General features: G+C 34.1%; 1 protein-coding gene across 2 annotated transcripts in view; it reads left to right on the forward strand.

The window, feature by feature from the left end:
* tmtc2b (transmembrane O-mannosyltransferase targeting cadherins 2b) overlaps nucleotides 1-13,366 on the forward strand; it is a 136,671-nt gene that overhangs the window by 94,047 nt on the left and 29,258 nt on the right. For both annotated transcript variants that reach the window (XM_051134994.1, XM_051134995.1), the window contains exons 3-6: nucleotides 3,931-4,759; nucleotides 6,808-6,922; nucleotides 9,952-10,037; nucleotides 12,557-12,741. In XM_051134994.1, the coding sequence (XP_050990951.1) occupies nucleotides 3,931-4,759; nucleotides 6,808-6,922; nucleotides 9,952-10,037; nucleotides 12,557-12,741 (1,215 nt within the window). The remainder of the gene's footprint in view (nucleotides 1-3,930; nucleotides 4,760-6,807; nucleotides 6,923-9,951; nucleotides 10,038-12,556; nucleotides 12,742-13,366) is intronic.

Consider the following 13,366-nt stretch of genomic DNA (forward strand, 5'->3'; position numbering starts at 1 on the left):
CGTATTATATGTAGGCTACGCCAAAAACTGTGTATTATATAAAAGCCAAAAATTGCATATCATGTGCACATCAAAACTGCGTATCATATAAACGCCAAACATTGCGTATCATATGCACACCAAACACGTGCGCATCATATGCACACCAAAATCAATTTCTGTGTGCATTTACAAGTTAATGTTTTATAAACATTTCATTAAATTATATTTTACATAATATGAAGCAGTGTTAATTAAACACTTACAATTGTTTTGTTTATATATAGCCTAGATAAACCTAAAACAAAACGTACAGATAAGAATACCGGTAAAGTACCGGATCGATAAGCAGTATCGGTAAGAGTAGTAATACCGTTAAAACCTTAACGATACCCATCCCTATACCTGATTCTATGGAAGCCTGTTTTATCTCGTAATTCTGATTTTTTTTTTTTTTTTTTTTCTGAGAAAAGTCACGTTGTAAGATATGAACTCGCAGTTCTGAGGAAAAAAGTTGCGTTGTGAGACATAAACTCGCAATTCTGAGAAAAAAAGTTACGGTTGCATGATATAAACCCACAATTCTGAGAAAAGTCACATTGCGAGATAGAAACTGTCAAACCTGAGGAAAAAAAAGTCACAATTGAGAAATATAAACTCACAGTTCTGAGTAAAAAGTCAGAATTTAGAGAAATAAACTCAATTCTGAGGAAAAAAGAAATAAAATAATAAAGTCAGAATTGCGAGATAAACTCACAGTTCTTGACTCGAGTTTATATCTTGCAATTCTGTTTTTTTTTTTCTGAGAAAAGTCACGTTGTGAGATACAAACTCGCAGTTCTGAGGGAAAAAAAAGTCACAATTGTGAGATATAAACTTGCAGTTCTGAGGAAAAAAGTCATGTTGTGAAATATAAACTCACAAACCTTAGAAAAAAGTCACAATTAAGAGCGATAAAATAACATTTCTGAGGAAAAAAGTCACAAATGAGAGGTATAAACGTTTTCAATTTCTAGAAGTCACATTGCATGATATAAACCCACAATTCTGAGAAAAGTCAGGTTGTGAGATATAATCTCGCCTTTCTGAGAAAAAAAGTCACAATTGAGAGAAATGAACTCGCAATTCTGAAGAAAAAAAGTCAAGATTGTGAGTTTGTATCTTGCAATTCTAACTTTATTTCTTAGAATTGTGACTATTTCTTAGAAATTCGCAATTTGTCAGAAAAGGGCTTCCATACAAATCCAAATACCATGTTAAGAAGGGAAATGACGTGTACTATGGAACCCCTAAAGGAAATAAATAAGAGATGGGAGGCAAAAATATATTTCAATGCCTTCTCTCGCAATTATATCCTTGGCTTATTATACTGTATATAAATTGCCAGCATCAGGGAGCAGTTATTAATATGCAGAACATTGAAATCACCTTAAATGTGTGCTTGCTTTTTACTTTCACTTTCGAGATTTGCAATCACACGTACTCTGTGTGTATACAGAGCGACAGTACTTACCACATATTTTATATGATTAGATGTTTGTCTGCAGGATCTGCAAATCATTTCCTATCAGTCATCTCACCTTTCATGTGGTAAGTGAAATTTTATGTACTGTAATGTAACAGGCTACCACTAGCAAGCAGCTAACAGTGTCCCTAGTGGCTCCGCAGAACACATTATTAGTTTTCCGTGCCTTTCCGAATATGGATTCAATGTTTTAACACATCCCTAAATAGTCCATATGAGATGACAACATTACTAGCTGAAAATTTCCCCTCCACACACGTGATTTCTTTCATTTCTCTGTCTTCCTTAACTTTTATTTGTTTTTGGAAAAAGCAGTGTTAACATCCTGCCTAACATTTCCGTTTGTATTCTGCAGGAGGAGGAAAGTCATAGAGGCTTAGAACGACATGAAAAAAAAAAAAGAATCGAATGTTCATTTTTTGGGCAAACTATCCCTTTAATGGTGATTGACGAAGGCCTTGAAGTAATCATTTGCGTGTTTGTTTGCAGTCTGTACCGAATGAGTTCCGTGTTTGGAGGAAGTCATAAAATTTCTGGAGGGTGTCCTCGATCCAAAATCAACACGAAAAGGAAGGCGCACTGATCTTTGCAGCTGCCCTAGCAGGAACTGTACGATATTCCCTCCTTTTACTTAACGTGTAAAGTATTCAAACACTCCATAAATACTCTGAAATCATTTTCATGCTGGAGTGTTTAATATCAGCGCTGCAGTATGATGGATTGGCACCTTTATGAGGCCATATCTTGTTTATTTTATAAAGTCTATAAAAGCCGGCTGTACGAGACAGAGATGAATGCGGCGCTGCCTTGTGTTGTGACGTCAAGCTGTACTCGCTGACCAGCAGTCAGTGACGCTACGTTTATTATTCTGGCCTCTCTGAAAAATGTGGAAAATTTGTGTCTACTTTTGGCCAAGAGTTTTAAATTGTTTGCAGTGACTGGGGATGCAAAGGGCTGATTCTTGTTAACCATCACAAGACATGGATTGATGTCACAATGAAGCCGCAGTATGTGCATGTGGTACAGTTTGTATTGAATAACTCTTAAGACTCCAACAAATTGCGCATGTGTTCCAGATTGTGCTGCAGTGTTTATTTTTCCGGTGTCAGTTTACTTATTGTTGGATCTGTTGCTTTTTTTTCTCTGTTTTTATATATTATTTAATGCCGTTGGAAATCTTTGGCTTATTAGTGATCTTGGTATTGATTTTACTAACAAGACCTGGTCCAGACATGAGCTTAATGGTTTGAAAAACCAAAGTCACACAAAACGAAACCAAACATGATTCTGGTGTGTCCTTTTTAAAATGTTCCAGCTAAGTTTGTGTTGTTTTTCACTGGCCTCTCTGGAATGTTTTCTTTAAAATGTTATTCATTTGTAAAATCAATACAAAATCAGCCTAAATGCAGTGCTTCTGAAAAGTTTTATTATTATTATTATTATTTTTTTTTTTTAAAGTTTGGTTTGGTTTTGATTAGGTTGTCTTCGTTTTTTGAGATTGGTTTGGTTTGGTTTGTGTTTTGATTTAGTTGAATTTTGTGCTTTTGTTTCTGTTCATTTTCATTTGTTTTTCGATTTAGTTTTTGTGTTTTCCCTTTTTTTCCTTTTGGTTTTGTTTTTGCATTTAGTTGTTTTTTTTTTGCTTGCTTTGGTATATTTGTTCAGTTTGTTTGGTTTTGTTTGTTTTGTTTAAGTTCAGTTTTTGTTTGTTTGCTTTGGGTTGTTTTTGTTTAGTTTGCCTGGTTTTGTTTGTGTTTTGTTTTAGTATCTTTTTTGTTTTGTATTTGTTTTTGTGTTCGGTTAATTTTAATTCTTATTTTTCATTTAGTTTTCGTTTTCATTTTTTACTTGTTTTCTTCTGGGTTTGGTTTTGTTTTCAGTTCATTTTTGCTTGGTTTTTGTTTGCTTTAGTTTGTTTTTGTTTCATTTTCTTTGTTTTGTTTGTGTTTTGTGTTTAGTTTTTCATTTAGTTTTTGTTGTTCAGATTTTGTTTGTTTGCTTTGGTTTGTTGTTCAGTTTGCTTGGTTTGTTTGTGTTTTGTTTTAGTAAAATGTTTTTCCTGTTCATTGTAATTTGTTTTTCATTTGGTTTTCATTTTCATTTTTTGTTTTTCTTTTGGTTTTTGTTTTGTTTTCAGTTCATTTTGTCCAGCTTGTTCTGTTTGGTTGTTTAGTTTTGTTTTTGTTTTTTGGTCTAGTTTTGTTTTGTTTCAGTTTTTCATTTTTGTTTTGTATATGGCTTTGTTTTTTTGTTTGTTTTTTGAATTGCATACCTCTCTACTATTTTCTAAATGAAATCAACCCTTTTTGTATGATGTATATTGGATGTGCCCAGTCTTCTATTTTTTATGTTTTTGAATATGTTTGATTTTGCTGTGTTGATTTTGTCCTTACATTTATGTTGTTTTTCTCTGTTTTTTTTCTCAGAAGAAGAACCTGCACCTGCTGTTGAGCGTGTTTCTGCTGGGCTTCTGGGGTGTCATCCTTCTTGCTTGCCGTCTTTACTGGATGGGCAACAAACCTCCGAACTTCTCCAACTCGGACAACCCTGCAGCAGACTGTCCTTGTTTCCTAACTAGGACACTAACGTTCTTTTTTCTCCCTGCCATGAACGTTTGGCTCCTCCTGTGCCCAGACATGCTAAGTTTTGATTGGTCAATGGATGCTCTGCCTCTTCTGAGGAGCATTGCAGATTGGCGAAACCTCCACACCGTGGCCTTCTACACCTCACTTCTAGCACTGGCGTGGTTCGGCCTTTGCCATTACCCAACCAAAAGCAAGGAGACCAACGGGAAAGCCCATCATGTAGCAAACGGGAAGTCCACAAACGGACACAGTTGTAGCTCGGATTATGAACACTCAACGTTTTACTCAAACTCAGTGCAGATGAATGGAACAAACGGTACTGCAAAACACTATTCGTCGTCATCTTTACCCACCACAGAGAGTTTGGTGGTCTTCTCATTAGGTCTACTGGCCATTCCCTTCATCCCTGCCACAAACCTGTTCTTTTATGTGGGGTTTGTGGTGGCGGAGCGAGTACTGTACATCCCTAGTATGGGCTTCTGCCTGTTGGTAGCAGTAGGGATGAGAGCTTTTTATGTCAGATTGAGGAGAAAGTCCTCCAGAACTTTGGTGATCGGCTGCTCTGCTGCCCTAGTCCTTCTTTTTGGGATTAAGACGGTGTTGAGGAACCGTGACTGGCAGAATGAGGAGATGCTATACAAGTCAGGGATATCTGTGAACCCTGCTAAAGGTAATTTTAACACAGTCAGGAGATTCAAACTCCTATTAACTTTTTTACCTATTTTCGAGTGTTATTTTAGTAAAATTTTAGTAAATTTTTTATGTCTATATAGATTTTACTTATTCTTAATTTAGTTTTTGTTTATTTAGTACATCTAGTTAAACTAAACAGTTCAGACTAGAACTGTTATTTTATTTAATTTTATTTTTTATTTTTAATCTTTTTAATATTTAATGTTTTCAAAATTGTATTTTTTTCTTATGCTGTAAACATTGTAATGACATGAAAAAAATGCTATATTTACAAAACATTTTTTTTCTAGCAGTCAGGAGGATGTAGATTTTATTAATTTTTACTTAAGTTTTAGTGTGTTTAGAAATTTATGTCGTTAAACTAAATTTCTTTTTTTTTTCATTTAATGTTTTTATTTCATGTAACAGTGTTATTTTCTTGTTTCAGTTTTAGTCTTAATAATTAAGGACATTCAACCTCCTATTGAATGAGTTTTCTACCCATTTCCGGTGTTATTTTAGTATGATTGAAATCTGATTATTTTCCTTAATATTTTGACTGTTTTCATGCTTATGTTTTTTGTTTATTTTCATTTTAGTTATTTTTAGCAATTGTTGTCATTTTTTTTTTAATCATTTTTTTAATATGTCAATATAAGTTTTCATTTTTACATCAAGTTAAGCTACATTAAATATTTTTTTTAGAAGTCAGACCATTTTTTTAAAATAAATTCCCAAACTTTTTTTGTCTGGTAGTCAGGAGGATACAGATTTTATTCATTTTTACTTTAGTTTTAGTTTATTTAGTACATGTGGTTAAGCTAAATTAAACCCTTTTTTATATTTTATTTCAGGTAATGTTTTTATTTCAAATAACAACGTTATTTTCTGGTATAACTATAATAACACTGCTCTATTCAGACCATAATTCTTGTTTATTCAGCCATATTGTAGTATTTAGTTACCCAAAGTCAAGTTCTCATCCATCTACACTACAACAACCAGGAGATGGTGACAGCAGGATATGTTGCGCTCATTTTTAGGTTTAAGGGTTTATGTGTCGTCGTTTTCTTGGCCTCTTCATTTCTGTGCTGATTTCTGGTCTATTGCTCAAATAATTAAATTTAAGTCTAAAATATTTATTTAAATCATTTTTAGCTGAGTGCTATTGGCATTTACGAAGTGTGCGCTGGCATAAAAAACAAAATTATGGATTCGTTTTTAAGTGCTAAGTTCCATTAGTGCAGAAAATATTACTTGGGTCTAATTTATTGCAAGCACAAGATGATGATTTAATGCATTAGAATCATTAGAAGTTCCCCCGGTTTATCACTCTCATGGATTCATGCATCAAACTCATTTTGTGTGTGAAGGAGAGCCACTGAACTGTTAAATTATCGTCCTCTCTGATTGAATTCCATCTATTAACGACAGCCCGTTATCTTCATTTGGTAAATCTCTCAAATTGATTGTCACAATTTCATTTAAATCATTTATCAAGCCAGACTGCATCAATATGACTTTGTAATTATCTTCCGTGATCCAATTTTACAGGCCGTGGCATTCTCGCCCCTTTCATGGCACAGATTCTATGCATGGGTAGCGTCTAAGATTGCATTATTGTAATGTAATTTACTTTTTTTCCTTGCTTGTGCCTCTCATAAGCCTTTATGAATTTCAGATTTTGTATCTAGTTTACTATGTGACTTGGAAGCACAAAGCACTGTGAAAATTCAAACCAGAACTTATGTTATGTTATGTTAATTGTATTTTTTATTTATTTATTTATTTTAATTTTTTTTTCCCCTAAAAAAATTAGATGAGACTATTTTTCTAGACTCTTTTTCCGAAGAAGAAAGAAAATCAGATGTGCCTAGACTAAGGTTGCAAAAAACAGGAAAACTTCCAAAACTTTCCAGAATTTTTTTTTAAACTTTCTGAAAACTTTTGGAATCTTTCTGGAAATTTTTCACCCCTTTGCATCCCTAGCCTACACTCATTTCTTGTGTTTTATAAATTTGAGTATATTTTATTCTTCTTCCTCAGCTTGGGGTAACTTGGGAAACGTTCTCAAGAACCAGGGAAAGGTGGTGGAGGCCGAGCGAGCCTACAGGAACGCTCTGTACTACCGGAGGAACATGGCTGACATGTTGTATAACCTGTGAGTGAGCAAACTTTCTCCTAACAGCCGACTCTATCGATCTGTCCTATTAAAGCTGAGGAATTCTCCTGAGAGGCCAGACTCTAACTGTCCCCAGATTCATCAGCCTTTCACAGGACGGTGACAGGGACCCCCTAGACACATTAACCCCTACAGTCAGGGCATGAAGGCACTTAATACATAATTCATATACCGCACACGTTTGGGCTGTTTTCAGTAATCCCTATAAAGCAGTGGGGATGGGGGTCCTGAGGCACTTCACAGTTGGATTTGATTTTAATTCAGGGAGTTGTGATGTGATTACAAAACGATTCTCGATGCATCTCAATTTTTTAGCAAGAGCGTAACGAGTGAGCGAGTTTAGAGTGATGGATTTTGAACAATAAAGGTCATACATGGGACGTTTTCCTGCATATGCTTTTTCAGTAAACAATGTTATATTAAAGTGCCCCTATTATGCCATTTTTAACATTTCTAATATTGTTTTGGGAGTCTCCTACTAGGGTTATTTGCTTGCAAGGTCAAAAAACACTTTTGTTTTCTTAAAATATGCATTTAATATCACCTCATTTTTCAGCGATTCTCAAATGATTTGTTTGAAACAGTTCAAAGATTCAGTCTCTCTAAACCCCTCCTTTCCGTGAGCCTGCCTTGCTCTGATTGGTCACATGGCCCAGTCTGTTGTGATTGGTCTTCCGCGTACAGTGCGTGTCAAAATTCTGTATTTTGAATTTTCGATGGAAAATATAAACATCTGTTGTTTATCATACGTATAAGTGATTCAGTGGAGTATGTACTGAGCCATCCCACTTTGAACTCCCCAAAATTAGAGAAGCATTTGGCGGTAAAATTACATGTTTGTGGGTGGGGTCAAGTTGTTCGCAACTAGCCAATGTAGAACATAGGCGGGAATTATACAAGGTGTTACCCTGTCACGGAAATGGGATTTGAATTACTAACGACTCATTTAGGCTGTACGGACAAAGCCACTGGATGGCAAGCCTGCAATCATTAGCTGAAAAAGCGTAACGGCTGAAGCTAATGCTTCCGGTCTGTCAGTACATGGGAAAGGTTTTCTTTGAATGAGTCTCAATTGAAGGAAGGATTCACTACGCTAAATAAACAGCTTATCATTTAATGAATCGACAGCCTATCTGCCAAACTTCAACATGTTTTACACTAAACAATACTTTTGGATAAAACTATTTTTAGTTTACCACGAAAAAAAATTGTTTTATAAAAGAAGTCCCTGACTTTTTGAGACAGGTGGGATTCAGCTTACGCCACTTCTCATTCATTTCTATGGCGTCCGTAAACGGCCAATGAGTGTCGCACAACTCTCACTGAAATTCAGTGACGTCAAGGCTGTAATGTGATTGGTTATTAAGGGACACGTGATCCAAGTTAGCGGTTACGCTTTCTCCAATAGTAAGTAATACAGACCCTTTTATCTCCCTATAGTAAGACAATCTCTGGTACAGTTGATTCTTTCTTTTAGGAGACAATAACTATTTATGCATTTTCCATTTACATTCATATACAAATACAGCAAAAGCAGTAATACTGTTAACATGTTTTAACTATTTAAAATAACTGCTTTCTGTTTGAATATATTTTAAAATGTAATTTGTGTGATCAAAGCAAAATTTTCAGCATAATTACTCCAGTCTTCAGTGTTACATGATCCTTCATAAATCATCCTAATATGCAGTTTAAGACACATTTATTATTGTTATTATCAATATTTAAAACAGTTGAGTACATTTTTTGTCAGGATTCTTTGAATAGAAAGATTCAAAGATCAGCATTTAAAATACATTTAAAAAGTATCCTAAATAAAAAGCTTTTGTAACATTATACACTTTTTCATTGGTAAAGAAAAATAATACTTTTATTTAGCAAGGATGCTTTAAATTTATCAAAAGTGATGATAAAGACATTTATAACGTTACGTTAGAAGATTTCCATTTCAGTTAAATGTTGTTCTGAACTTTCTATTCATCAAAGAAACTTGAAAAAGTCTACTCAGCTGTTTTCAACATAATGATAATAATAATAAATGTTTTTTGAGCAGCAAATCAGAATATTAGAATGATTTCTGAAAGATCATGACTGAAGTAATGATCCTAAAAATTCAGCTTTGAAATCACAGGAATAAATTACATTTTAAAATATATTCAAATAGAAAACAGTTATTTTAAATAGTACAGATATTTCAGAAGTTTACCATTTTTGCTGTACTTTGGATCAAATAAATGCAGACTTGGTGAGCAGAAGAGAGGAGAAAATCTTACTGTTCAGAAACCTTTGACTGGTAGTGTACGTTGATCTGGATGCTTTTGAAAATGGTGTGTTCATTTTAAAACGCTCTCCATCCACACTAGCATTTTCAAGCATTTTCCAAAAGTTTCTCATCCGCTCAGAAACAGCCGAAAATGAAACCTTGTAAAAGCTCACTGAGATGATACAGTTGGAACAGACATAAGTTTTCATGCAGTTCTTTTGGCAGAATCATTATATTTACAAAAACATCTCACTATTCACTGACGCGTCCAAGTCGCGCTCACTCACCGTTATTATGCCTTTGGACAGCAATTGTGAGTAAAGTTTCTGTCATTTTTGCAGGACTGTATAAACATAGATATCTGGTGGTGCGTCACATGACTGAACATGCGTCATCATTTTCAAAAGCCTCAGTTTTCACAGTCCACACTATAATGTGAAAAATGGCGTTTTCAAGTTTATCCACTTAAGAGAAAAAGCTCTGTTATGCTTTTTGACAAAAATGCTGTCTCAGTGTGGACAGAAGGCCAAAATGGAGAGAATAAGATGCGTTTCCAAACGAAAATGTATTGGTGTGGACAAGGCCTTAATGAAATATCACTGAATAGAAAAAATGTGGATATAAATGAAGTGAATTTAATGGTTTGTTTTTCTATCTTTTTCCTTTTTTGCTAATTTGAATTAATTGTGTTAGCCATACTTTGTAACTGTTCTTGTTCTCATTTTTCCTTCCTTTTGGATTGCAGGGGTCTGTTGCTCCAGGAAAACAACAGATTCTCAGAGGCCCTCCACTACTATAAGCTGGCCATTGGGAGCAGGCCAACACTGGCTTGTAAGTACAGCTCCTCTTTTTATGAACAATTTCAAGCCTCCTCAGTCTTCACTGTGTCCAGGCAACTACAAATTAAAAGGTCTGTGTGATTCTGTGTGCATGTGTGTGTGCTCGGACGAAAGCCAGCGTTAAAGAAATAATGATGATTCACAGGCCTACACAGTCGCTCTGTTTCCACTCTTGTCAAGGAATGATTGACGTTTGATTCAATTTCAACTGAAAAAAAGAATCCAGGCCAAAATCCTTTTATACTATCTGGCCCGATGTGGATGCATTTGCTTGCCTCGTATCCAAATGAAAAGCGTGTGCTATTTTTGGCCGTTTTAAGGTTTCTCGTAGAATTTCCCATGTTGTTTTTAATGTCATGGGAGGAAATTATTGCTCCTCTGCTTGAATGAGTAGATTTGCCCAGGGAGACAATTATCATGATGTGTGCAGCGGGGTCTGGGGATTTTTAAGTCAAATTTTGTTTTACAAAAGGACAAGACGTTTTGTAAGACATTTAGAATCAGCCAGTGTAAAATGAGGATGGTTTAGGGTCAAGTCTACCATGTTTTGTAGGAGATATTTTTAATACAAAAGAGTAGTATTACTAAATATTGTTTAATAATAAATACACTGGCGTATCAGCGTATTAGAATTACTTCTGTTAAAATTATGTGACACTTTGCTATCTCAGAAATAAATTACATTTATAAGTATATTAAAAATAGGGAAGTTAATTTAAATTGTAATAATATTTCACAATAGTACAGTTTTTACTGATAATTTGTACTATTTTACTGTAATTTTACTGTTTTGGTGATGATTAATTAACACAGCCTTGGTGAGCATGAGAGAGTTCATTCAAAAACATAAAAAATGATTTAAATTATTAAATTATCTTCAAACCTTTGGCATATACACTACATATTTTTAATGTTTTTTTTAAGTCTCTTCTGCTCACAAAGCCTGCATTTGTTTGACACAAAGTACAGCAAAAACAGTACGATTTTTTTTTATATTTTTACTATTTAAAATAAATGTTTTATTTTTGAATATATTTTAAAATTTTATTTTAAAATAATTTATTCCTGTGATTTCAAAGCTGATTTTTTTTGCATCGTTACTCCAGTCACATGATCCTTCAGAAATCATTCTGATATTCTGATTTGCTGCTCGAAAAACATTTATTATTATTTATGTTGAAAACAGCTGAGTAGAAATTTTTTCAGGTTTCTTTGACGAATAGAAAGTTTAGAACAGCATTTATCTGAAATAGAAATGTTTTGTGACATTATAAATGTCTTTATCATCACTTTTGATCAATTTAAAGCATCCTTACTAAATAAAAGTATTAATTTCTTTCCAAAAATAAATATTATACTGACTCTTGAAAGCTTTGAATGGTATAGTGTATAATGTTATAAAAGCTTTTTATTTCAGATAAATGCTGATCTTTGGATCTTATTATTTATCAAAGAATCCTGAAAGAAATATACTCAGCTGTTTTAAATATTGATGATATTAATAATAGTAAATGCAAATCAGCATATTAGAATGATGATAAATATTAGCTTAGATCACAGGAATAAATTACACTTTAAAATATATTCAAATAGAAAGTTTTTTAAAATAGTAAAAAAAAAATCACAATATTACTGATTTTGCTGTATTTTGGATCAAATAAATGCAGGCTTGGTGAGCAGAAAAAACTTTTTTAAAAAACTTAAAAATCTTACTGTTCAAAAACCTTTGACTGGTAGTGTATGCATATTTTTATATAGTATATATTTTACTATTAATGTTTTAATATTAAAAATATAAATGAAAAAGCATAAAAGTGACAAATCACAGTCACAAATTATAGAATAATATAAATGGTAGGAAAAAAATGTATAAAAGGATTAAAAAATTAAAAAGAATAAGAAAGTAAAATGTGTTTACAATATATAAAACCGTAATAATGACCCATTAAATAGGAAATTATGATTAAAGCCATGGTTTGCAAAAGTTTAAAGAATTCACACCTAAATTTTCATACAAAAATATCCCTTCACTCGCTGCTTCCCGCCCCTGCTGCTTTAGTGCGGTAGCATTTCCTCACACGGTAATGTGTTGTGAGACATCTGTAACAGATGTGTAATAGTTTGAGATCAGAGCACTCACATATTGCAGCTCATGGGAGAGTGATGGATGTCTACTTTCCCCAAGTCCCTGCTGCATGAGTCCTGATAGATTGTCCCGTCCTGTCATATAAACTCATTTAAACCTGTGGTTCTGTGTGTATGCATGGTCTATAAAGAGCATTAGAATTAAGCCTGCAGCTGGAGTTGAATATTCCCCCGCTGATTTAGATTTGATTCTGGCCGGGTGGATAGTGAATATGTATTGGCACCTTATCGACTAGACTGCAGGCCGCTGATCTGCATAAATCAACTGGTTCATTCCAGCAGCCTCGGTGGAGGTCTTTCTCTGAGTCTCAATAAGCCTTATTACCTTTCACACTTTTTTTCACCCTTTTTTCCTCTCTCTTTCAGCCGCCTACTTGAACACAGGGATTGTCCTGATGAACCAGGGCCGTCTAGATGAGGCCAAGCGGACTTTTGTCACTTGTGCCGATATCCCAGATGAAAACCTGAAGGATCCTCATGCTCACAAGAGCTCAGTCACCAGCTGCCTGTATAACCTAGGAAAGCTTCTTCATGAGCAAGGCCACCAGGAGGTGAGAAGCTGTCTAGCACAGTTAAAGCCTTTAGATTTAAAGTCTGTACACCGTATCTGACTAGATGAAGTTATGTGAAAGTATAATAGTGAGGTTTCACACCACTTTGTAGACCAATGCTTTAAACATGAAGTGTGTAATTTCTGATCATTTTCAAATTGGTTTCCCAGAGAATACATAAAAGTGGAAAAAAAAAAAAAAAACCCAGCCACTGAATAACAGGGTTCGTACTAAGGTGATTAAAGTGCTTGAAGTACTTGAATTTGACTAAAATTTAAGGCCTGGAAAACCATTGAAAATAGCAGTTCTCTTGAAGAGGTACTTGAAAAGTGCTTGAATTATTGAAAGACATTGTAAGAATGTTTAATTTTGTCAATAAACACATATCTTTTTACACAAAATTCACAAAATTAAAAAAAAACATACCCTTTTTTTTTTTTTTTTTTTTTTTTTTTCAGTTATTGTCGTAAAACTAGCGAGCTAAGCCAGTTGTAGTATGGACAGTGTCATGTAAACATGGCTGAAGATGTGAAAAAAGGAACAGGCAAACCAAATCAGTTGAGTCATTTATGCTGGAACTGCTCCGTTTGATTCAAACTGCAAACTCTGTTTGATTCAATTTAAG

Source organism: Labeo rohita, chromosome 18, assembly GCF_022985175.1.
Source record: "Labeo rohita strain BAU-BD-2019 chromosome 18, IGBB_LRoh.1.0, whole genome shotgun sequence".
NCBI lineage: Eukaryota > Metazoa > Chordata > Actinopteri > Cypriniformes > Cyprinidae > Labeo > Labeo rohita.